At 42.6% G+C, this 24,019-nt stretch overlaps 1 protein-coding gene across 3 annotated transcripts in view; it reads left to right on the plus strand.

Annotated features, from left to right (window-relative positions):
* Positions 1-24,019, plus strand: part of Kif14 (kinesin family member 14) — a 61,734-nt gene that overhangs the window by 26,212 nt on the left and 11,503 nt on the right. For all 3 annotated transcript variants that reach the window (XM_021160749.2, XM_021160757.3, XM_085830528.1), the window contains 10 exons: positions 1,453-1,555; positions 2,704-2,867; positions 3,419-3,566; positions 4,511-4,663; positions 7,192-7,318; positions 9,762-9,855; positions 10,409-10,538; positions 17,339-17,439; positions 21,166-21,254; positions 23,703-23,927. In XM_021160749.2, coding sequence (XP_021016408.1) covers positions 1,453-1,555; positions 2,704-2,867; positions 3,419-3,566; positions 4,511-4,663; positions 7,192-7,318; positions 9,762-9,855; positions 10,409-10,538; positions 17,339-17,439; positions 21,166-21,254; positions 23,703-23,927 — 1,334 coding nt within the window. The remainder of the gene's footprint in view (positions 1-1,452; positions 1,556-2,703; positions 2,868-3,418; positions 3,567-4,510; positions 4,664-7,191; positions 7,319-9,761; positions 9,856-10,408; positions 10,539-17,338; positions 17,440-21,165; positions 21,255-23,702; positions 23,928-24,019) is intronic.

A 24,019-nucleotide genomic window follows, 5' to 3' on the forward strand; every position in this document is an offset into this window, starting at 1 on the left:
GTGCACCACCCCTGCCTGAATATAATGAGCCTTTTAATTTAGTCGGAAGATAGGTTTTTTCATACCCTTTTACAGTCCTGATAATTGTTTGATATATCACCTAAGTTCAGCATCATTTACATCCGTGACAAAGATACAAAACTAAACCAAAGAATGAAGAGTCTAGTGAGGGCTGGGAAGTCTCTTGCTTGCCTTGAACTCTATCCTGTCCATTTAGTACACACTTCAGCGCCTTACTCTGTAGACTACAATGTTCACAAGAGCTGCTTTGCCATCCATCTTCACTGCTAACGCATCTGGCTCCTGGGTGTTGAGTGAGGGAATTCTTCAGTCAAGTGCATGCTCAGAGGGAGGAATCTACCTCAGACTTCCTAGAGAAGAGCTTTCTAAGAGCACTTGCATGCAAGTTGGGGTCGGAAGAATGATGTTTATATGGAAGAGGAGCTCCTTCCCTCAAGGAGGGACTCAGTGAAGGGCAGGTCCTGATGTGGTTGCCTCAGTGAGGTGGGTCTCAGATGGAGACACAGTGGCCCGTGAAGGAGATTGGTGGTTGAAACTGAAACATGGGGCTCAGAATGCTGGTTGTGAACTTGTGACAACAGAGTGCACAGATGTGGGAGAGCAGGATGGTAAGGGAAATCGTTTAAATCTATGTGGTTAACACAGCCTTCTGGTAGGAGACACATCCCCCAGCAGTGAACCATTTTGCTCAGCTACATTGGGTTGCTTTAATTGAGCTATTATTCTCTAATTACAAATCTCGGAGCCTAATCAATGCTAAAGGTCTAGAGTTAGGGCTTGGCTTTTGCTGAAGTTTTCTGTATCTGTCTAGGTAGCCTTTGAAGTTTCCTATTTTCTGAATAAGTCTCCTCTGCATGTGTGGTGTTTGTAAGCAATTCTTCAGCTCCCCACAGCAAGGTCTGTTAGTTAGATGGCTAAGGCTACACTTTGTCTCCCTGCTTCATCCTGTGGAATGTCTCGCCTTTCCATTAGGAAAGCCCATTTATAGGACAAGTGATGCAATCAGTTACAAAAGCAGAAACTTAGAAAAATAAAAGCACATGAAAACGCTCTCTTGGAGGAACCCATTGTCAGTATTTGATTGTTTTTTTCCTTGAACTTTTTTTTCTTTGTATTTTTTTTTTCATTTTCAGGAAACGTTTGTTTTAGCATTTTGATTTGTTTTTCCAGGAGTTAATAAAAAATATAGTGAAAACTTCCTCTACACCAGCAGTTACAATTGCTGGATGTGCCAGTGGTTTTTTATTGTCGTTGTTGCTGTTCATCAAACGTCAGTGTTTTGGGGGGAAAAATATAATTTAAAATTATTGTTGCTATAAATTGGTATGAACTTACTACCAGAGGGATAATCTAAGCAGACTTATTCCTCTGACCTGTTCTTACTTTGTAAAGTGCCCCACCGTTATAGCGATGTACTTTTTGTTTCAACAGTACTATCAGAAATTTTGGAGGAACAGTGAGTATTGTCCCAGCTGGAGAAGCAAAGACATACGTAAACGGGACGCACATCTCAGAGCCCACAGTGTTACATCATGTAAGTCGGCAGGAGCTGTTAGGTGCCAGCGTGTCATCTGTGTTTGTCATCTGTTTTTTCCCCCAAGTCACTGACCTGAATTGAGAACTTTTCCCATTTCAAAATTTCTATTAACTCATTAGTAGCCTTCCTTTGTTCAAAGAGACGTTGTAATGGTATGAACCAGGAACTAGGCTCACTACTTTGTGTCCTGGGAAGACCTGGGCTTAGGAATCAAGCCACGAGAGGCTGAAATCCTCTCTCTGTCCATCCCCTGCACTGACACCTTTGTCAAGTTACTTAACTAGATGATGGGACAGTCCCACCTGGTTAGGACACTTTCAGAGGGCCACTAACAGGTATCCCAGGAGAACCGGCATAAACTGTTGCAGCCAAACCAGAATAATAGTCATTTTTTATGAATTCTACTTTTCAAGGGTAGAGAAGAATTAATCTACAAATAATTCGCATACAGTTCTTATACCATTGCTTGCAAAGAGTGGTATTCAGTGAGTGGCTGCTTTATTAATAAAGTCTGGGTCTTACTTTCCTCTTGCCCAGCAGTGGAATTGTATGCTGCTCATAAGCTGTTGTGAGTTGTAAATGAGACTTTTATTGTACATACACAAACATACGTGCACATGTGAATTACTCAGCAGCGTTTGGCACGTGGAAAATACTAAACAGATGTGACAGCTGCTATGATTTAATGTCTATCATCAATAATACTGTGTCACCGTGAACTGTGGAGTTAGAGGAATAAGAGGGAGAATAAAGCACTTAAAGCTATGGGCTGGAGAAAAGGCTCAGCGGTTAGAGCACTGGTTGCCCTTCTAGAGGTCCTGAGTTCAATTCTCAGCAACCACATGGTGGCTCACAACCATCTGTAATGGGATCCAATTCCCTCTTCCAGTGTGCATGAAAACAGAGCACTCATACGTAAAATAAATCAATTAAAAACAAAACAAAACAAAACAAAAAACCTATCTCATATAGGAAACCATTGTCAGTATTTTATTGTTTTCGCCTCAAAATTTTAAATGTTTTTTTTTTCTTTTTAAGCAAAGTTTGTCATTTTTTTTGTTGTTTTTTGTTTGTTTGTTTGTTTTTTTCCAGTTAGACTTGCCTCAATCTTACACATTTTTTTTTTGTATGTGTGTGTGTTTTAGGGTGATCGGGTGGTTCTTGGTGGAGATCATTATTTTAGATTTAATCATCCAGTTGAAGTCCAGAAAGGAAAAAAACTGTCAAGTAGAAATAATCTCACAACAAGCGAAGGCCCAAAAGATTTTGAGTTTGCCAAAAATGAGTTACTTACAGCACAGAGTTCTCGGTAAGTGTCACCACTGACTAATGTGTATGTGTGAGCAAAAGCGTGCACCAAAATGAACCGTTTCAGAGGCTAGCCCTTCGCCTCACAGGACACGATCCCCGTTCAGAGACTCTGAACTGCTGAATAAACAAGAGGATGGACGCTTCTGCAGACCTCCATGTATATAGCATGTAGAAGGCTAGTCTGGGATGCCGACTAAGAAAAAGGCTCTATTGTGTCTTAAAATGGAATTAGAGCACTGTTAGCATAACAGAAAATACCCTATTCTGGTTCACTCTGTTACCTATAATATTTACTAAAATGTTTTCTGTGATACATTTTCTTTACATGATTTACACTAATTTGAAACTAGGCATCTGCAATAATGACTAAGCTAGGAATAATCATATTTTCTTTCTGTTCTATTTTTTTTTTTTGGTATGGCAAAATATATTCAAAACCAGTGAAAAATCCAAAAATACTATAGATAAAATACCAAAAATTAAGTTTTAAGATTTAAAATTATCTTAATAAAAAAATGCTGTTCGAAAACTATTCTTGCTCCTTTGTAGGCTTGAGGCAGAAATTAAAGATGCGCAGCTGAAGGCGAAGGAAGAAATGATGCAAGGAATTCAAATCGCAAAGGAGATGGCCCAGCAAGAACTTTCTTCCCAAAAAGCTGCGTATGAGCGCAAAATCCAGGCCCTAGAGGCGGAGCTGGTGAGGGCGCTCCCAATCTTTCCTCAGAGGGTTTCTCAGACTAGTGGGGAACTGAGCGACAGCCGCCCAGAGGGTGCTTGGCTGGTCTAGTGCTTACTAACGTATGTGCACCCCTGGGTGTGGTCTACAAACGGGGCATGGTGATGCACACCCCAGCAATTGAGTGGCAGAGGTAGAAGGATCGAGGGTTCAGGCACATCTTCAGTTAAGTTCAAGGCTAGCCTGGGATACATGAGACAAGACACTATCCAAAAGAAAGAAAGAAAAACCTTAGAATGGAGCTGGACAGGTGTTTGCTACTAAGGTTAGAGTCGCAGGTAACAAGTTAATAGTAGCTCTTGACTGCTAGGAGAAGAAAATAGACTCCTTTCTGCCAGCACAGGGGTTGTGGCTCCTCATGGGGAATTCAGTGGTAAACCTTTGGCCCCAGAAACCCATTTTAGAGGACATACTTGCAGAAGTTGGAGCCGTGACGTTCATGTGTGGTTGGATCATGTAAACGGCATGAGTGTGGTTTGTTCCACAGCTTTGCCATGTCCTTGTTCATTCATTACAAGGGGAAGGTTTACACCCTAGGGCCACCGTCTTGAAAAATGTCTTTACATTTTTGCCTGAGTTAATTCTCACTAACTGTTAATAAATTTAGAAGAAAATAGACTCCTTTCTGCCAGCACAGGGGTTGTGGCTCCTCATGGGGAATTCAGTGGTAAACCTTTGGCCCCAGAAACCCATTTTAGAGGACATACTTGCAGAAGTTGGAGCCGTGACGTTCATGTGTGGTTGGATCATGTAAACGGCATGAGTGTGGTTTGTTCCACAGCTTTGCCATGTCCTTGTTCATTCATTACAAGGGGAAGGTTTACACCCTAGGGCCACCGTCTTGAAAAATGTCTTTGCATTTTTGCCTGAGTTAATTCTCACTAACTGTTAATAAATTTATAAAGAGGGAAGAGTCTCAAAGGAAGAGATTGGAGGAATTAAATAACCAAAAAGCTAGTCACAAGATTGAGGAATTGGAAAGGGCGAAGCAGCATCTTGAACAGGAAGTATATGTGAACAAAAGGCGACTGGAGATGGAGACCCTGGCCACAAAGCAGGTGAGTCTGAGTCTGAGCCGGCACCTTGTGATGGGAGCAGCCTTCGATGAGAGAGCCGCAAGGTCTCTAGGTGGGAACGTCTCCCTCTGCTGCCCGCAAGCTCCTGTCCTGCTGCTGCTCATGCACCAGCCCACAGCCCACGGGCACATAGCCCTCTTCTTAGCTCCATTCTAGTGTTTTCTTTTCTCGTGTCTACAACTGCCTGTCATCGGTCATGTTAAATAATAAACATAAGGAACTGGAACCAGGACCCAAAGTGCATTAGGAAGAAAAGCAAAGCATTACATCGGGTCACAATCTGATAGAGAGGCGGTTTCCTAGGGCTCGGCGTGGAGCATTTGATACACACGTCTTCCATCTCAATGAGGATGAAGGCCGTTTTCTGGGGCCAACATGAAATAGCCAAGGTTTACAATACTGAATGATAAAACCAGAGCATTAGTGTGTTAACAACATCTTCAGCTACTTTATTAACATTTCGGCCTTTCCTTCTTTCTATATTGGTGGATTTTATGTTTTTTTGTTTGTGTGTGAATGTTTTGCCTGTGTGTGTGTGTGTGTGTGTGTGTATGTGTGTGTGTGTGAGTGTGAGAGATAGAGAGAGAGATGTGGGTCTTGGTGCCCTAACAGGACATAAGAGGGCATCAGATCCCCTGGAACTGTACTTGTGATGATTGTGAGGAACCATGTGGGTGCTGGGAGCCACGCCCAGGTCCACAGGAAGAGCAGCCAGTGCTTGTAACTGCCAAGGCATCTCTCCAGCTCCACACTGCTGGTTCTTAGCGTGTGTTCTCTGGATGAGAAACAATGGTTTCTTCTAGAAACCTGTTAGAAATGCAAATTCTGGAGCTGGAGAGATGGTCTGGAACACATGTGTAGACCAAGCTAGTCTAGAACCTGTAGAGATTTGTTGGTTTCTACCGTTCCCCTCACATGCCCACCCCGTGTTGGTATAAAGGTGTGCACTGCAGTGCCCACTCATTCCTTGTCTCTTGACATTTGTCTCAGGCAGTAGCCTCATTTTCTCTCTCTCTCTTTTCCTCTTCCGAGTCTGTGGGGTGAGGAAGAGCAGGGCTGAGGCAGGGGTGGAGGAAAACTCTCCCCTAGACTTGAAGCCTGATGGTATACCAGGCTGTGAGCACGCTGTGTGTGAACACACTGCCTGTTAACTTGGGCGGAGCCATGAGGAGCTCAGGAGACCACTGAAACCCTGGGCAACCCTTCTTAGCTCCTGCCTTTTACATTGAGTCAGCAAATGTCCTAATTCCTGCCCTCCTTGAGCTGTGCCTCGCACCCCTTTTTACCCTGCAGATTCTTTATTTATTAGCAATGGGAAGAAAAATGATAATCTGTGCCATCAGAAATTTCTTATGATGGCCAGTGAAATGGCTCAGCAGGTAAAGAACTTGCCTCACAAGCCCCGTGACCTGAGTTGGAGCCCTGGAACCCACATAAAGGTGGAAGGAGAGAGCCTGCTCTACACGGTCCTTCAGCCTCCACGGCTGCACCCGCCATGTGCACCCCAGCCCCACACACAATCACACAGACATGATGATAATAACACATAAACTCACAGTATCCTAATGGTCTTATGAGGAAAATCATTATGAAAGTTTATAAGGCAGTTTTTAAAAAACTTTTGTGTTTGGGCTGTAGAGGTGGCTCAGCAGTTAAGAGCTCTGAAGACAGTGACAGTGTACTCACGTACAAAAAAATAAATAAATCTTTTAAAAGAGGAACTTGTGTTTAATAAAATATGTTAACCATGTGTTCTTAATGAAATGAGTACGGTAAGATGAAATGTCATTATAGCATTACAGTGATCAATCTTTTGAGGGGGTGGTATGCATGTGTCTGTACTCATATACATTCATGGTATGCCTGCCCACCTGGACAGTTGTGTGGAGGCCAGAGGTTGACATCAGAAGTCTTCCTCAGTCTCTGTTCTACCTTCCTTGTTGAGACAGGGTGGTTCACTGAGCCTGGGAGCTGCTGTTCTTGGCAGAACTAGCTAGCCAGTGAGCTCCAGCCATCTGTTGCCTTCTTCCCATGGTGCTCGGGGTTACAGCTGCTATAACCCTAGTTCCAAAATGTCTATGCAGATGCTGGGGATACAAACACGGTCCTCATAATGTATAGCAAGTACTCGGCCTGCTGAGCTGTCTGCCCAGCCTCTACTAGTCTCTTTTTTTTTTTTTAAACTCTTTTTGTGTGTATACCTCATGGTGTATATGTGGAAGTCACTGAACAACTTTGGGGACTGATTCTTTCTACCCTGTGAGTCCCAGGGATCGAACTCAGGTCATCATGTGTTGGTGGCGAGTGCCATTTTGCTGGCTAGACTAATCTGCTTTAAAAAGGGTCGTCTTATGTATATGTTAGGTAAATAACATGATGTTATGAGGTGTATATAAACAGCAAAATAGCTGGTATGGTGAAGACAACGAACATACTCAGCCCCTCTGATTATATAAATTCTCTTTCTCCATCTCCTCATGTGCTGCTCTATACAAATGCATATCCATTAGGCCTTAGAAGACCATAGAATCCGACATGCGAGGATCTTAGAAGCTTTAGAAATTGAAAAGCAAAAGATCGCTGAAGAAGTACAGATGCTTCAGGAGAATCGGGGAAACAGGGATAAAACTTTCACCAGTGAGTATGTACTGAGCGTAACATACTTTCCTAACGTTCTTTATCTTATCTTAGCTGCCTTTACATATATAAAATGCTAGGCTGGGGATGTAATTTAGTAAAAAAAAAAAAAAGGTGTCTGACATACAGAAAGCCCTGGGTTAATCCCCAGCTCCAAGTAAATACATATGTTAAGAAGTAAGTAGAGGAATAAATAAGGCTTTGTTCTACATGCTGGGTTTTGTGTGTCAGTATGTTTATATGAATGGTTTTTAATGCTCAGTCTTTAGAATAGTTGTATCGGTCCTATAGACTGCATGGTTGTGGTTCCCCCACCCCCAAATTAATTTATTGAAATTGTAGCCTGAAATGAGTTGATATTCTATTTCTGTGAAAGATGCTGTTGGAATTTTGATAAGGATCACAATGACTCTGTACATTGCCTTAGCCAGTTCTTTTAAGGTTTATTCTTCTAATGCATGAACACTGTGTCTTTCTATTTATTTATGTCCAGTTTCTTTCATCAAAGTTGATTTGTATTTCAGTATTCAGGTGTTTTATTTCTGTGGTGAGATGTATCCTTCTGTATCCCATTGCTTTCTGGGGGGGGGGGGCAGAGAGAGAGGGGGAGAGGAGGGGGGAGTAGAGAGAGAGGGAGAGGAGGGGGAGTAGAGAGAGAGAGGGAGAGGAGGGGGCAGAGAGAGAGGGGGAGAGGAGGGGGGAGTAGAGAGAGAGGGGAAAGAAAGGAGAGAAAGGAGAGAAAGAGAGGAGAGAGAAAGGAGAGAAAGAACACAGGAGCAAGTTTGGATAGGGCCGGGGGCTGTGCATTCCAGGCAAGCACTTCCCTACTGAGCTACACCCGCAGCTCTGGTCCTGTTTTAATTCATTTGTTCTCAGAGTACAGAGACACAATCATTTTTTTTCTCTCTTGCACCTGTTTTGGTGGACTCTTTAGCTGCCCATCTCATCTATACACAGACAATTTTATTCCTTTTTAATTTGGATTCCATTTCTTCCCTGTGTCAATGTCTCTGACTGGGACCTGGGACTCATAATTTTTTGTTGGATGTGACAATACCTTGTTCCTGGTCTTTTTTTTTTTTTTGGTTTTTCAAGGCAGGGTTTCTCTGTATAGCCCTGGCTGTCCTGGAACTCGCTTTGTAGACCAGGTAGGTAGAACTCAGAAATCTACCTACCCCTTCCTCCCGAGTGCTGGGATTAAAGGCGTGCGCCACCACACCCAGCTGTTCCTGGTCTTTAAGAGACAACTTTCATTGCCATTGAAGACTACTGGTGAAGATTACCCATGGGATAACACGTGGCTTTTTGTATGACATAACATAGAGAAAATATTTATGATAACACCTCAGACTTAGGGTGGGGAGCTGTAACTCAGTGGGAGGAAACTGCCCAGCATTTGAAAAGCTGAGTGAAATCCTAACTTTACAGATGGAAAATGGAACTGCTAAATCACTCTCCTTTTACTGTGGTTATTTATTAAGTAAAGTGTGTGTGTGTGTGTGTGTGTGTGTGTTACACCAAGGCCATATGTGAAACAGGTATTTCTCTGTGGACCCATACCTCTAGATACCTTTCTTAAGTTTTGTATTTGTCTAGAAAATTTAAAAGGGGTATAATTTTTAATAAATTAACCTATAATGTATCTTACCTGATGATTTAGAAAAATTAGATAGTGAAGAAAAATAATTTGGGGCTGGTAAGATCACCCAGCCTGTAGAAGCACTTGCTGCCAAGGTCGATGACCTAAGTTGGATGCCAAGACCCACACGGTACAAAGAGAACTGATTCCCACGACTCTCCTCTAAGCTGTATATGCATGTCATGGCACTTTCATGCCCCACTAGATAAATAAAGCATTTTTAAATAAATATTAAAAATTGATATTAATTCATGTTAATATCAATTAATATTTAAAATATTAAATAAGAGAAACCTCCTTTAGACATATTAGAGGAAAGGATGATAGGTGTTTCTCTCTTCCAGTATCCTTTTCTGTTTTGTTCCATTCCACCACGTATAAGACAACTCACTTTATGTAAAGACTAGCTTGCTTTTTAAGAATTAAAAAAAAATTACTCATACATTGCCCTTCTCTTGTGATATAAGATTAAAAACATTTGCTTAATGTCATTTTAAAAATTTTAACATTATTTTACCTTTTATGCGAATGGGTGTTCTGCCTACATGTGTATCTGCACCCTGTGCATGCCTGGTACCCACAGAGGCCAGAAGAGGGCGTTAGAGATCCAGAATTATAGATGGTTGTGAGCTAATGTGTGGATGCTGGGAATCAAACCTGTGTCCTCAGAAAGAGCAGCTGATGCTCTCGGCTGCTGAGCCATCTCTCCAGCCCCTAATGTCAGTAGTATGGGATTGTTCTAACTGGCGATGAGTGCTGTGGTCAGACATGCATTTTGGCTCTAATCTGTATGGTTTTTGTTAGTTCAGCCAAACTGGAACTCCATGAAACTCTCCACGATGATTCAGGAAGCCAATGCCATCAGTGACAAATTTAAAAAGTGCTATATTTTTGGCAGGTGAGTGGCTTTTACATTTGTTGACCTATACATCATTTTTTTAAAACTCAAGTTTCTCTGAAGTCTATATAGTAGTCTCTTTCTAGGACAGAACAGATATCAGAATCCCTGGTAACAGGCTTTAAGATTCCATGTGTAAGATTTCCTTTTGAGTTGAAATCTTGTTTTTCAGCATTCCATGTTATTCCATGTTTATCTTATGTTGGTGGGACTCAGGATTGAATCCACAGCCTCACATCTGCTCTGCATGTACTGTGGCCCCAAGCCACACCACCCAATCTGCACCCCGATTTTAAAAAATGATTTCGCTATGCTGTATGTATGTGTGCCCCTGCTTGTGGTTATATGCACTGTGTGCACACAGTAGCCATTGGAGGCCAGAAGAGGGCGCCAGGGCCCCTTGAGCTGGAGTTATAGGTGCTTGTGAACCAGACAGTATGGATACTTGAAACCAAACCCGAGTCCTCTGGAAGAGCAGACCGTGCTCTTTGCCAGTAAGAGCCCTGTTGGGTGTTTATGTGTTTTAGGTTTAAGCATCTTTCTTTCTCTCCAGACATGATGCATCAGACAAAAGCCGTTCTGATACCTCTGTTCGAGTTCGTAACCTCCAGCTTGGGATCTCAACTTTCTGGAGCCTGGAAAAGTTTGAATCTAAACTTGCAGCAATGAAAGAGCTTTATGAGGTTTGTGATATTAAAATCTGTAAAATTAAAAAACAAAACAAATTTGTATGTGTGGTTTGCCTGCATGAATGTCTGTTGTCTGTGTGCACAACATGGGTACCTGGTACCCTCAGAGGCCAGAAAAGGGTGTCAGATCCCCTGGGATGGAGTTACAAAGGGTTGTGAGCCAACATGTGGGCCCTGGACATTGAATCCATATCCTCTGGAAGAAACTCTTACAAATGCAGCTGGGTGTGGTCATCATGCCTATGATCACAGCACTTGAGATGCAGAAAGATGGAGAGTTCGAGGCCCACCTCAATTACTAGTGAGTTTGAGGCCAAACTGGTGTGTATGAAACCCTGTCAAGCTCTCTGCTCCTCCCAAAAGAAAACAAAATATAGAGGTAACATATTCCTGTTAAATAAGAGGAGGTCCATCAGCTACTGAGATCCCCAGCATCAATGGCTGTGTGAATCCGTTTTCCTTGTGCATGTCAGTGGAGTCTCACTGGTTTGCTTCAACATAGTTCAAGTATGACAGCCATTCAGAGCTGAGTCTGTTGTTGTAACTGTGTGCTCTGCCAGCTTTGCCTTTAAGTTTCAGGGGAGATAGCCCCATGTTTGGCATTATCTCCTTGTGCCTGAGTAATGTATGCTGTTACTTATTTTCCCATTATTGTCTTCTGGGTGTGTCTAATTGTGGCTTTCCTTGATCACAATTAAAACCATCTCTTTGTTATTTTTAACATCTGTTTTCTTGCCTTATATTTTCAAAAAACAGTAACAAAATATGGGGGTTTTGTTTGCTGTTCATGGTTGCTTAGTTTAAATATTGCCACAAAGTAATGTTAGAAATTTGCTTGGCTTTTCTTTTAGTAACTAGTGAAGCCAAGGTTTTACTTTGCTTCTTTGTGGTAAAGTAGCCTTTGACTTCTTTTAGTTTTCCCAGACAGGACCTCATTGGGTCCTGCTGGCTGGCCTCAGACTCACAGACTCGCCTGCCTCTGCCTCTGCTGGGCTGGGGTTGAAGGTATACACCACCAGCCTGGCTGCAGTTTCTGTTAAGTGGTCTATGTATTTTATTAATACGTTTTTTATTCTGATTGCTCATCTTAGTACTAATCTTTTTCCTGATGTTGTGTGGCGTGGGGTGTGTGTGTGTGTGTGTGTGTGTGTGTGTGTGTGTGTGTGAGATTGCACATACATGAAGCTGTGTGGGTGGAAACTAGACTTCCTTGATCACTCTCCAGCTTATTTTGGGAAATAGAGTCTGTCACTGAGCTTGGAGCTCATCAGTTTGGCTAAGGTGGTTGACTGCTAAGTCCTACTGTTTTCTCCTGTGCTGAGAATGCAGACATGCACCCATATACCCAGTGCTGACTACACAGATTCAGGTTCTAATGCTTGGTCAGCAAGCATCTAACCGACTGAGCCCATTTCCCTAGTTCTGTGTGACCCTTTTATTGGTTTTATTCTGTTTTGAGATAGAATCTCATACAGCACAGATTGGGCTTAGACTTCTTATATGGCTAAAGATGACCTCAAACTCCTGATCCCCCTACCTGTTGGGTTTAGAAGGCTCTGAAACTATATCATGATATTTTATCTTTGTATATATTTTTTATTTGTGTTTACATCTATTTTTGCTCAGAGTTTACTGTTAAGTCCTCTACATTTTTATTTTAAGATTTATATCTTTGAATCAAATAAAAATTGAGGCTGAAGAAATGTCTCCGTGGCTAAAAACTCATATTCTTGCAAAGGACCCCAAGTTCTCTTCTCACCAATCGCATCTGGCGGTTCATAGCCACCTGTAACTCCAGCTCCAGAGGGGTCCAAAGCCCTGGCCTCCATGGCTAACTGTACTACTTGCCTACACACAAGCAAGCATACAGGCATAAGTAAACATTTTGAGACAAGGTCTTTCTAGGTAGCCCTAGCTGTCCTGAAATCCAGATCCTCCTGCTAAGATTAAAGCTGTGAGCCACTACACAGGACTTTTTTTTTTAAGATTTATTTGTTTCATGTATGTGAGTACACTGTAGCTGTCTTCAGACACACCAGAAGAGGGTGTCAGATCCCATTGCAGATGGTTGTGAGCCACCATGTGGTTGCTGGGAATTGAACTCAGGACCTCTGAAGAGTAGACAATGCTTTTAACCACTGAGCCATCTCTCCAGCCCTTGTTTTTTTTTTTTTTTTTTTTCTTAAGGAAAATTTATATGGAGTTTTTAAATGATATAAACTTAAAGTTATTTTCTTCTTATTTATCCCAAAAGTAATTGTAACATGTATTAAATAGTAGTATTAATATTTTTCAAATATCCCGTATACAAATTATGTGACTGCTAGAATTTATATTCTATAATACTAATATAATGCTCAAAATGTTAATGAAAATATGTGTTAAAGCCTAGAGGGTATTGTCCTAGCTTTACTCTGTGGATTATTTCATCAAAAGTGAGGATAATTAACTCAATCTAGATTATAAGACAGAGGAAAGCAAGTGAAGCGATCCTTGTGAGGGAAAAGTCACTAATGAATACCTGAGACATGTGGTCCTAAGAAGATGGTGTCTGTTGTAACCTTAGCACTCGGGAACCCAAGGAGTTCAGGCTTATCCATGGCCATACGCAAGGCTAACCTGAGCTACATGAGATGCTGTCTCAAAAAATAAAAACAGAAAATGGTATCCAAATTGATAATCAAGCTGGGCAGTGGTAGTGCACACCTTTAATCCCTGCACTCAGGAGGCAGAGGCAGGGGAAATCTCTGCGAGTTCGAGGTCAGCCTGGTCTATAGAGTAAGTGCTAGGGCAGCCAGGGCTACACTGAGAAACCCTTGTCTCGAAAAATAAATAAACAAACAAAACCAAAAAACCGAGCTTGAGTAAGCAATTATGTCATCAATAACATGCCATGCTACTTTTGTGTTTGTTTACTTGTTCTTATCCGTGTGTGTAAGGCAGGCAGACAGACACACAGAGGCTGAGTGTACAGGTCAGAGGACCGCTTCGGGGAGTCGATCCTTCCTCTTCTCCCTTTCTGCCCTGTGGGTCCTAGAACTTTGGAGCAAGTGCCCAAACCTGCTGAGCCACCCTAATGTCCCTGTTGGTCTCTGTGTTTGCATTCTTAGGTTAGCTTACAAAGTCATATGTTAACTAAAACATTAATTAATAAAATATAATTAATGAAAAATTAATAGTTCATCGCAGCACTTTCACACATGTACCTGTACCTGGCTCTCAGTCTCATCTCTCAGTTCTGTTCCTGGGCTCCCTGTGGCTTCCCTCATCTATGTTGTTCCATCTCTTTCCTCCTCCCCCCACGTGATCCCCTGTTCTACACATGTAAACACACAGAATACATAATTGCAGATCCATATACAAGAGAAAACAGCTAAACGCCATTGCCTTTCTGAATCTGATTTATTTTGTTAACATAATGATTTCCAGCCCTGTTTATTTTTCTGTTAGGATTTTAGTGTTCTTGACAGATGTATAAAATTCCATTGCATATATATATATACACACACACATACACACATATATATATTTTCACATACATACCACATTTTCTTTATACATTCATCTTTTGATGGACATCTCGGCTAGTTTCCATCTCCTGGTTATTGCGCTATTGTAAATATTCTAGCAGTAAACATGGGTATGGATATGGGCTCTATGGTATGTTGCCTTAGAGCCATTCCTGTGCTAGTTATTTGAGACTTCTAGAAAGGAAAGACATTCTAGGAAAAGATAAATTATAAAAGCTGAATTACTGGGAGGACAACCATGTAATAGTGTTAAAAGTTTGTAAATGAAGTAGATTCAAAAAACAATTTAAAAAAAAAAAGAGCTTTTGCCAACTTGGGTCTGGCAGAATGGCTCCCTCCAAGAAGGGTGACAGGAAGAAAGGCCATTCTGCCATCAGAGACGTGGTGACCCAACAATACACCCTGAACATTCACACGAGCATCCATGGAGTGGGCTTCGGGAAGCATGCTCCTTGGGCACTCAGAGAAATCCAGAAATCTGCCATGAAGGAGATGGGGACTCCAGATGTGCACATTGTCAGCAGGTGCAATAAAGCTGTCTGGGCCAAAGGAGAAAGGACGTTCCGTATCACATCCAAGTGCATTTGTCCAGAAAATGTAGTGAGCATGAGGATTCACCAAACAAGCTCTACACATGGGTACCTGACGTGCCTGTTACCACATTAAAAAATCTACAGTCAATGTGGGTGAGGACTAACCTGCTGAATGTCAAAGTTGCCGAACTGAAAAAAAAGAAAAAAAGAAAAAAAAAAAAGAACAAGGTAGGAAAGAGCCAGATGTGGTAGCTCCTACCTGTAATCCCAGCACTTAGGAAGCTGAGGGTTCAGATCGGTGGTTCAGGGCCAGCCAGTGCTGGGTACAAAAGTTTGAACACATGAGGATGTGCCCCTAAAAACTAAAAGGAATGAATGGGAGGGGGTTAAAAAAACACTGGTTCTAGTCAACTTTATGAGCACAATTTCAGGGTGCCAGAGAAAAGAGAAGCCCTGTTGTGTGGGAAGTATTATAGAACCTCTCACAATTCATCCTATGATACTCAGAGTAACTTAAAAAAATTAAGAATTGTGCACAGTGGCTCACACTTTTAAGCCCAGCACTTGGGAGACAGGCAAGTGGATCTGAGTCTGAGGTCTTCATAGATAGTTACAGGCCAGCTACATAGGAAGACTCTGCTCTCAAAACACAAAACAACACACACGCACGCGCACACACACACATGCACACACAAAGCCGCCGCCGCCTCCAAAAACCAACATAAAAGCTGAAAACATGACTCAGATTACAAATCAATCTTAATTTGAACACTAAAAATAATCCTAAATGAAGCCTACCAAACCTGCTGAATGTGTTTGTTTTTTTTTTTTAAAGATTTATTTATTGTATATGAGTACACTGTCACTGTTTCAGACACACCAGAAGAAGGCATTGGATCCAATTACAGATGGTTGTGAGCCACCATGTGGTTGCTGGGAATTGAACTCAGGACCTCTGGAAGAGCAGTCAGTGCTCTTAACCGCTGAGCCATCTCTCCAGCCCTGTGAAAAACACATTTCATGAGGACTCAGGGTTTGTTCCAGGGAAGCAAAGCATCATGCGCTGCTGCCTGTTTAATGTGTGTGCTTTGCCGTGTGTGTATTCATGCATCACATGTGTGCCTGGTGCCTTCAGGATTCAGGAGTGGGCGGCATGGCTGCCGGGACTGGAGCTGTAGGTGGTTGTGAGCTGTCATGTAGGTGCTGGGATCACAACCCAGGTCCTCTGCAAGAGCAGCAAGTGCTCTTAACCACTGAGCCTGCCTTCTAGCCCCAGCAAAGTGTACTTGACAATAATCCCAAATCCTGAAAGTGTGATGTCACAGCAGTGACGGTGTCTCTCTCTATGGTGTGCTTAAGGGTGGTTTTCCTTTCCATCTCTGTTTCTGTTACTAATGTCTGATTTTACAGTAACAAGTATAGGTGTATTTAAAGCAGCATCGAGGGCATTTGACCATTCTTACACCACTGCACACTCTAAACCCTACTCTTGGAGCTTACTTTTTGACTCCCTGCTTTTGAGTATTTACTGAAGTTGTGTACTTAGTCTTTACACATGCTGTACTGTCAAGCTCTGTAGTATCTAGGTAGACTTTTCATGAGAGTGCTTTACTATCTAATGTATAGGTTATTATCAATATATTCAACCTAGAAGTGATTGTTGTGTGTGTGCCTGAAACAGAGGACAGCCTCAGTGTTGGTCCTCAGACACCGGCCGCTTTTCCTCAATGTCCTAGAGATCACTAGGCCGTGGACGCCGGAGATCCAGCAACCCAGCTCCCAAGGACTGGGATAAATATGTGCAGGCTCACCCTGCATTTTTCACATGAGTCTAGGAATCGATTCAGGCATTTTGATGGCAAGGTAAGGCGTTTACTGAGCCACCTCCCCTGTCCAAGTTGTAATTTTTGAAATATTTCATTGTTTTTATGAGACTTATTTTAATTTTCAGCATCTTGTGATTACAGTTTGCTGTTGTTGCTATTTTGTTTAGTTTTTTTTTTTTTAGGTTAGCCTTTCAAAATAGTAGTTTATAGGTTAGCCTACAAAATAATTAATCTCATAATGACATCTGTATACATGTGTTTATTATAGTTTGTATAGTTAGTTTTTAATTTGATCAATTATATGATATGTTAAGACTAATGGGATAAGCTGGGTGGTGGTGGCACCTATCTTTAATCCCAGCACTCAGGAAGCAGAGGCAGATGGACCTCTGTGAACTTGAGGCCACCCCTGTCTACAGAACGGGTTCCAGGACAGCCAGGGCTACACAGAAAAACAAAAGACTAATCAGATAACCCCCACGACTCCCCCCCTTCTCCTTAGTAAAAGGGAAAGCTGCCCCACCTTGGGCACCCACTCAGGGACATCCAGTCACAGCAGGGCTAAGTGCATCCTTGCCCACTGAGGCCCAACTAGGCAGTCCAGCCAGGGGAAGGGGAAGGCAGGCAGTAGAGTCACAGACAGCCCCCACTCCAGTTGTTAGAGAACCTGCAAGAAGACCAAGCTGCACAAATGCTACAAATGGGTAGGGGGCCATAGGTCCAGCCTAGGCATGGTCTCTGGTTGATGACTCAGCCTCTGTGAGTGCCATGGGCCCAGGTTAGTTGATTCAGTAGGTCTTTAGTTTTATATTTTAAAATAGTAAAATCATTTAAGCTTTTCTTTACTGAATTGTAAAGCATTTTCACCCATGTTTAATGCGGAGGCTATTTTTTATTGTCTTTAGAGTGACGGTGGTAACAGGGGTGAGGATGTCTTCTGTGACCCTGCAGATGAGTGGGAGCCCGACATTACAAGCACACCAGTTTCTTCCCTTTCCAGAAGGAGGTAAGCTGGCTATTGCAAGTATATACAGATTTACATAATATATATAATATATATATAACATATAAAATTATCTTGAGAGATGTACTGTCATAATATGTAAAAGGGCCCCAGAAATATAAGTGACATTAATGTTACTGATTAAATTACAGTGCATATAGTATTACATTGTTTACCAGTTTGCTTGCTATATAAGCAAAAAAGTTCAGTATTTTATTGTACTAGTTTTAAGTTAAGAGCAACCTGAATAGCATGCATATATATATATATATATATATATATATATATATGGAATAGCATTGCTTTTAACATCTCAAGAATCTGACCTATGATATTTTATTGTAAGTTACACATGTTTAAATGCAGTCAGGTTAGTATGAGCACCACAAAAGAGTTAGCCAGTGTGATAAAGAACATCTGATCTGCACATGACAAATATTGTCTACTAAATCAAAGCATAAAAGCATCCGTAGTAGGCAGATAGATGCTGTTCACGGAAAACCTAGGTCTGCTTTGATCTTAGAAGCTCAGAGTACAGGAGCAAATAGTATCGAAAGGCTCTGACCTGCAACATCTAGCTCTTTAGTTTTGTTTTGTTGTTATTAAAAACAAATGCTTCTATGACGGCTACTGTCGGACATGTCCTGAGGAATCCCAGGTAAGAAAATCTTCCCTGTCCTCATGAGTCAGGCACTGGAGAAAGAACAGAGAACAGCATTTACCACATAATTGAGATGCAGAGTCCTAGGACTTGGTGCCTGGTTGTGGGGTTAAGGCAGGAAAAAGCTCAGGGGTGTTCTGGTCTCAAGCTGGGGAAAGGAAAGCAGTGTGTTGGAGATGGGCGTTCCTGTTGGCTGCGATGACTGAGATCCACAGGACGTTAAGAACTGTTGAGTCTGGAGCGTTGGGTGGGAGTGTTCAAGGTGTGACCATCAGTGTTGCCCCCACCACAGGGGCATTGCCCTCTTGTCGTCGAGAGTAGACAAGTACTACACAGCTCCAGGTGTCGGTTCCAAATAGAGCAACCGCCATCCTGGCCACCTCGGTGACCTCTGTGGTTTCAGCGTGGGATGATGTTACAGAGTTGTTACAGGGGCTGAGGTGATGTGTGCAAGCCTTCTACCCTGGTGCACAGTAATGATTGCTTAGACTGTTGGTGAGCTTTCAACATACTGTAAAATTAAACCTTAGGTCTGAGATGCACCTCAGAGCTACAGCTCACATCTAGCATCATGAAGTGCTATGCATTCAATCTTCTGCACTGAGAAAATAATCTTTTAAATGTTAAATACAGAGAAGGTATAATGTCTGACCCAGTGCTAGTAAACAGTGATGTCTACAGGTGATTTGACCTAAGGATGAGAGATACATACTGTGGGGCTATGGCAAATGTGACCTAGGGGTGGTCCTGTTGGAAATGGATGTATAGAGCTGAGAGGAGGTCAGCCTAGACTGATAATGACCTCCCCGGACTTCAGCCAGACCAACAAACCGGAGAGGCATTTATGAAACCTCTGAGGTTTTAGGATGACTGCCTTCTTAAAAGGAAGAAGACAGTTCATTATAAACATGTGTAAGAGCCGGGCGTGGTGGCGCACGCCTTTAATCCCAACACTCGGGAGGCAGAGGCAGGCGGATTTCTGAGTTCGAGGCCAGCCTGGTCTACAAAGTGAGTGCCAGGACAGCCAGGGCTACACAGAGAAACCCTGTCTCGAAAAACCAAAAAAAAAAAAAAAACATGTGTAAGCTTTATGCAAGCTTATTACATACATACATACATACATACATGCATACATAGTGGATCACAATACAAGTATGAGTCGGTGAGCACAAATCTTCAGCCCTTTGAATGTTGGTGATTTCCATCTTATGTCTGCTGAGGTTAGGTTAGCAGGTAAGAAATAAACAAGTTTAAAATGTGACCCTGAAACCAAAATTCCTTTTCATATTTTGCAAGATTTTGAAATTAGGTTTTTCAGGCCAGACATGGTGGTGCACGCCTCTAATCCCAGCACTTGGGAGGCAGAGGCAGGTGAATCTCTGTGAGTTTGAGGCCAGCCTGCTCTATAAATGAGTTACAGGACAGCCAGGGCTACACAGAGAAACCAAAAAAAAAGAAAGAAAAGGAAGTCAGGTGTGTTACGTGGCGATGACACTCGGAGAACTTCTGTAATTTAGTGATATCATATTTTTCAAGAGAGTTGCTCTTGGTCTGAGACCTTGTGCATGAAGTTTCAGCCTTGTGAGAATGTTTATGACAGAGTTACAGACTCCGAGCAAGCCTGCAGGTAATGGAAATGCTGACAGATTATTATAGAGCTGCTGTTGGCTCTGCTGGGCCACAGGGCTCTGCAGTAAAACAGGCCGCCCCTTCAGCCTGTAAATCATAGACAATGTCGACAGTTGAAAGTGAATTGTTCTCTCAGGGTGAGTGAAAACCCTCTGGAAGGAATGTGGCAAGCGTTCCCTTGTTTAAACACTGTTGAACGTGACAGTGGGGCTAGAACAATACTTTCCCTAACTTAGCTTACTTTTCTTTCTATCTCTAGAAAAACACATACTTAGAAATTGATAGTTTCCCTTTATGTTCAGTCATATTTCTGCGGTTTCATTTCTTTTTGTAAGAATTTACAGGGGAGTTCATATTTGAAACACTTAAGCTTTTGTGAGAAGACTACCCTAACATTCTCTTCAAGAAATAGTATTTTCAAGCCGGGCGTGGTGGCGCACGCCTTTAATCCCAGCACTCGGGAGGCAGAGGCAGGCGGATTTCTGAGTTCGAGGCCAGCCTGGTCTACAAAGTGAGTGCCAGGACAGCCAGGGCTATACAGAGAAACCCTGTCTCGAAAAACCTAAAAAAAAAAAAAAAAAAGAAATAGTATTTTCCTTTGGCGAGTCAATGGTAGTAGAAAGTCTGATTGGGAAGACACCAAAGGGTTGCCTGTATTTAGCTCAGCAAGTTTCCTTCTCATGGTGAGCTAGGCTCGGAGTTTAGAAGGCTACAGGGAGAGACTGTTTTCTAGGCCAGGGAAAGGCTGCAGCACTTCTCTTGATGGGCACTGTTCTGACAGGCTTGTTTCCTACGAGGGTCCCTTAGATGCTAAACGACCTAGACAGCTGCCCTGTTTAAACCCCTCCCTCCCCTAGGTAAGTCAAGCTGCTCCTGGCACTTCCCCAGCCCCATCTCTTGCCATCTCCCCCATACTTCACGGAAAGCAGTCGCTCAGTGCCGTGCTGAGTTCTTCTCATGGTTTACCTCCGAGTCTTCCCGTGTTCCATGCCTGTATTTCAGATGCTATTTCCTGCTTCCCAAGTCATGGTCACCCTTCAGGGTCACTGTTCCAAGAGGCCTTGCCAACTCCACAGCCCAGACTACCGAAGCACCTCTGCCCTACAAGGACTCGTTCAGCTGTGTGGCAGGCTTCTCCCTTTGGGCAAATGCCAGAAGCCTAAGGGATAGCACACAAGAAATGCTTATCCCAGTTCATGAACTCTATTAGGGCAATGCCTTCACGGAGGAAAATTCCTGCTCAGAGATTGAAATGAGTTGGTCCTTGTTGGGAAGAACGCACATCCGCATCTGTGTAAGAGTATTGCTCTGAGACAGGGTCTCATGTAGGCTGTGCTGGCCTCCTAAGGGCTGGGATTCTGTGTTTCTACAAAGCTGGCAGCATTCTTAACCTTTCTGTGGTGAAGAGCAACTAAAGTTATGGTTTGTCTTTGGTTCAGGAGCAGAAGTTTGATGAAGAACAGGAGAGTCTCTGGCTGTCTGCATGACATCCATCCAATTCAGAGTATGCAGTCCTCACACTCATCTGGTAAGGCCTCTCAGCTGTCCCAGGCACGCTGTCCCAACCGCCCGCTCTGGGGCTTGGGGAAATCCTTTCATTTCTTAGCAGCTGTGTTTCCTTTATAAAATGAAGGTGTGAATTGGATGGCAGAGGCAGACAAATCTCTGTAAGTTTTGAGGATAACCTGGTCTACAGAGCAAGTTCCAGGACAGCCAGGGCTATAGAGAGAAATTGTGTCTTAAAAGACCAAAACCAAAAAAGAAAAAGGAAAAAAAAAGAAATATATATGAATGACCTTTCCTTATGATTAAAAATAACACACTGTAGCAGAGTATGTATTAGACACTGTGATGTGTGCAAAGAGGAAATAAGAGAAGGGGGGTGTGGAGCTTGGATAAATAAGACCTCCTAAAGGACCAGATGATAGCTCAGGGTGCTGCTTGTCTGTGAACCTGCATTAGACAAGGCAGAGTTAGGGAGTATGCGTGCGTGCGTGCGTGCGTGCGTGTGTGTGTGTGTGTGTGTGTGTGTGCGCGTGCGTGCGTGCGTGCGTGTTTGTGTGTGTGTGTGTGTGTGTGTGTGTGTGTGTGTATGTTGGGGTTATTGGTGGAGGGGAATGGAGTGTTAGGGATTGAACTTAGGGCTCAGGCCTGCTGGACATACAGTGCAGTACTGAGCACCTGCTTCAGTAGTTACTCTAACTGAAGAAAATGTTTCAGAGCTCAGTGCTAGAGGGCTGCCCTGCTCTGCTCAAGGCCCTGCAAAATGCCGTCAGCATAAGAAGATTAAAAAAAAAAAGAAAAGAAAAACACTTAAAGCAAAACTTACAGGAAGTATCCCCTGAGTAATTTTATCCCCCTGAGTAAGACCCTCATCCTAACCCTGCCTCTAACTCCAAAAACAAAAGCAAATTCACTAACTCTCAACATAGGAACACAAAACAAGAATAAAAAGGAATGGCCCCGTCATACAACCTGGAACTGCCCTCAAAACTGTTGGGTGAAAGAAGCCAGAGACAAGATCGAACAGTTCAAAATTAAGCAAAATTAATCTGTTAGAACAGAGCTGTGGGCAGGTTAGAGTGGGGCCTGGGTTATTCTGGTTGCATTTTGATTTTTTCTTTTAGGACAGGACATTACCATGTGGCCTGTCTGCCTGCTAAGAGCCAATACTACTACATAGTACCATCAGACCCTGTTGGCTGGGATGCTTTTAAGAAAGGGAAACCTGGGGACTAGAGAGATGGCTCAGCAGTTAAGAGCACTGACCGTTCTTCCACAGATTCTGAGTTCAATTCCCAGCAACCACATGGTAGCTCACAACCATCTATATCGGGATTTGATGCCTTCTTGTGTTATGTCTGAAGACAGCTACTACTGTGTACTTATATACATGAATAATTCTTAGAGTGAGAGGGAGGGAGGGAGGGAGGAAAGAAGGAAGGAAGGAAGGAGGCCTGTTGAAAAGGGATTATGGAAATGTTATGTGTTTATCTAGGTGGGGGTTCCATAGGCATGTGTAAAGAACATAGTGTACAATAAAGATGTGTACATTTTAAGAAGTGTAATGTGTAGCTTATAAAAAGCTTGAAGTGGCTGGTTTGCAGAGTAGGCTCAGCTGTTAAGGACACTTGCTGCTCTTAATTGAACTCAGGTTCAATTCCCAGCACCCACGTGATGGCTCACAACCATACTCCAGTCCCAGGAGATCGAATGCCCCCTTCTAGGCATGCACATGGTGCATAGACATTCGTGTGGGCAAAACACTTAGATACATACAGTAATAAAATAAATAATCTGATTTTTGTCAACTTGAAAGTTCTATGTAATAGTCTGTTTGGTAAAGGTCCAATATCCTATTGGTAATGGGATATGAGCAAGAATAAAAGAATAAGAATTCTTCAAAGAAATTGAGGCTAGGTTTTGTTATTTTCTCAAAATTAGCTTGGAGGGAGATAATTATCCTTAGGACTTGTTAATGTAATCCACTGGCAACAAGTACATTGGTGTGAGAACAAACATGCACATGATAGATATGAGCATTTCTGAGTTAATTTCCTTAGGTGTTAGGAACAACTAACTGCTATCAAGTGTAGGAAAGTTAAGTGAAACTGGGCAATGGTGGCAGAGACAGGCAGATCTATGTGAGTTCGAGGTCAGCCTTATCTCGAGAGAACCCCGTCTCGAGTGGTGGGGAAGGGGAGGTTACGTAGGATATTTTGTCTCTAGTTACTTATCGTGAGGGTGAAGGGCCACTGACTAAGCCTGTGGGCTCATGCTGGTGAGAGATTAAGTGGTCCCTATATGGAGTTGCGTTTTCACCTTGGTGTGTAGAAATAAGAATGCATTAAAACAAGAAGAGCCTGCGTGAATTACTTACTGGCCACTGATTCCTCAGTAACCTGCATCCATGAATTTGTTTGAAAGAATTGTGATCGGAATCTAGGCTTATGCTGGCTGTTTTCCATTGATACAGGATTAATGGAAAAACCAAGCACCATTTACTCAAATTCATCAGAGTCCTTTCTTCCTGGGATTTGCAAAGAATTGATTGGCTCATCAATAGATTTCCTCGGACAGAGTTTCCATGAAGAGAAAACTATAGCAGATAGCCTGATAAATAATCTCCTTAGGCTTCATAGTGGGGTGATTGCCATCTCCAAAGCCCATGAAGAGCAGGATGAAGAAAGTCAAGATAATCGTAAGCCATTCCTCTGTTTTTTCCTTCTCCCACCATGACAGCCCTCTACCCTTCGCTCCTTACCTGATGCATCCGGCCGGCATCTCTCCGTC

The sequence above is a fragment of the Mus caroli genome, unplaced genomic scaffold, assembly GCF_978045245.1.
Source record: "Mus caroli unplaced genomic scaffold, Mus_caroli_1 scaffold_1, whole genome shotgun sequence".
NCBI classification, from domain to species: domain Eukaryota; kingdom Metazoa; phylum Chordata; class Mammalia; order Rodentia; family Muridae; genus Mus; species Mus caroli.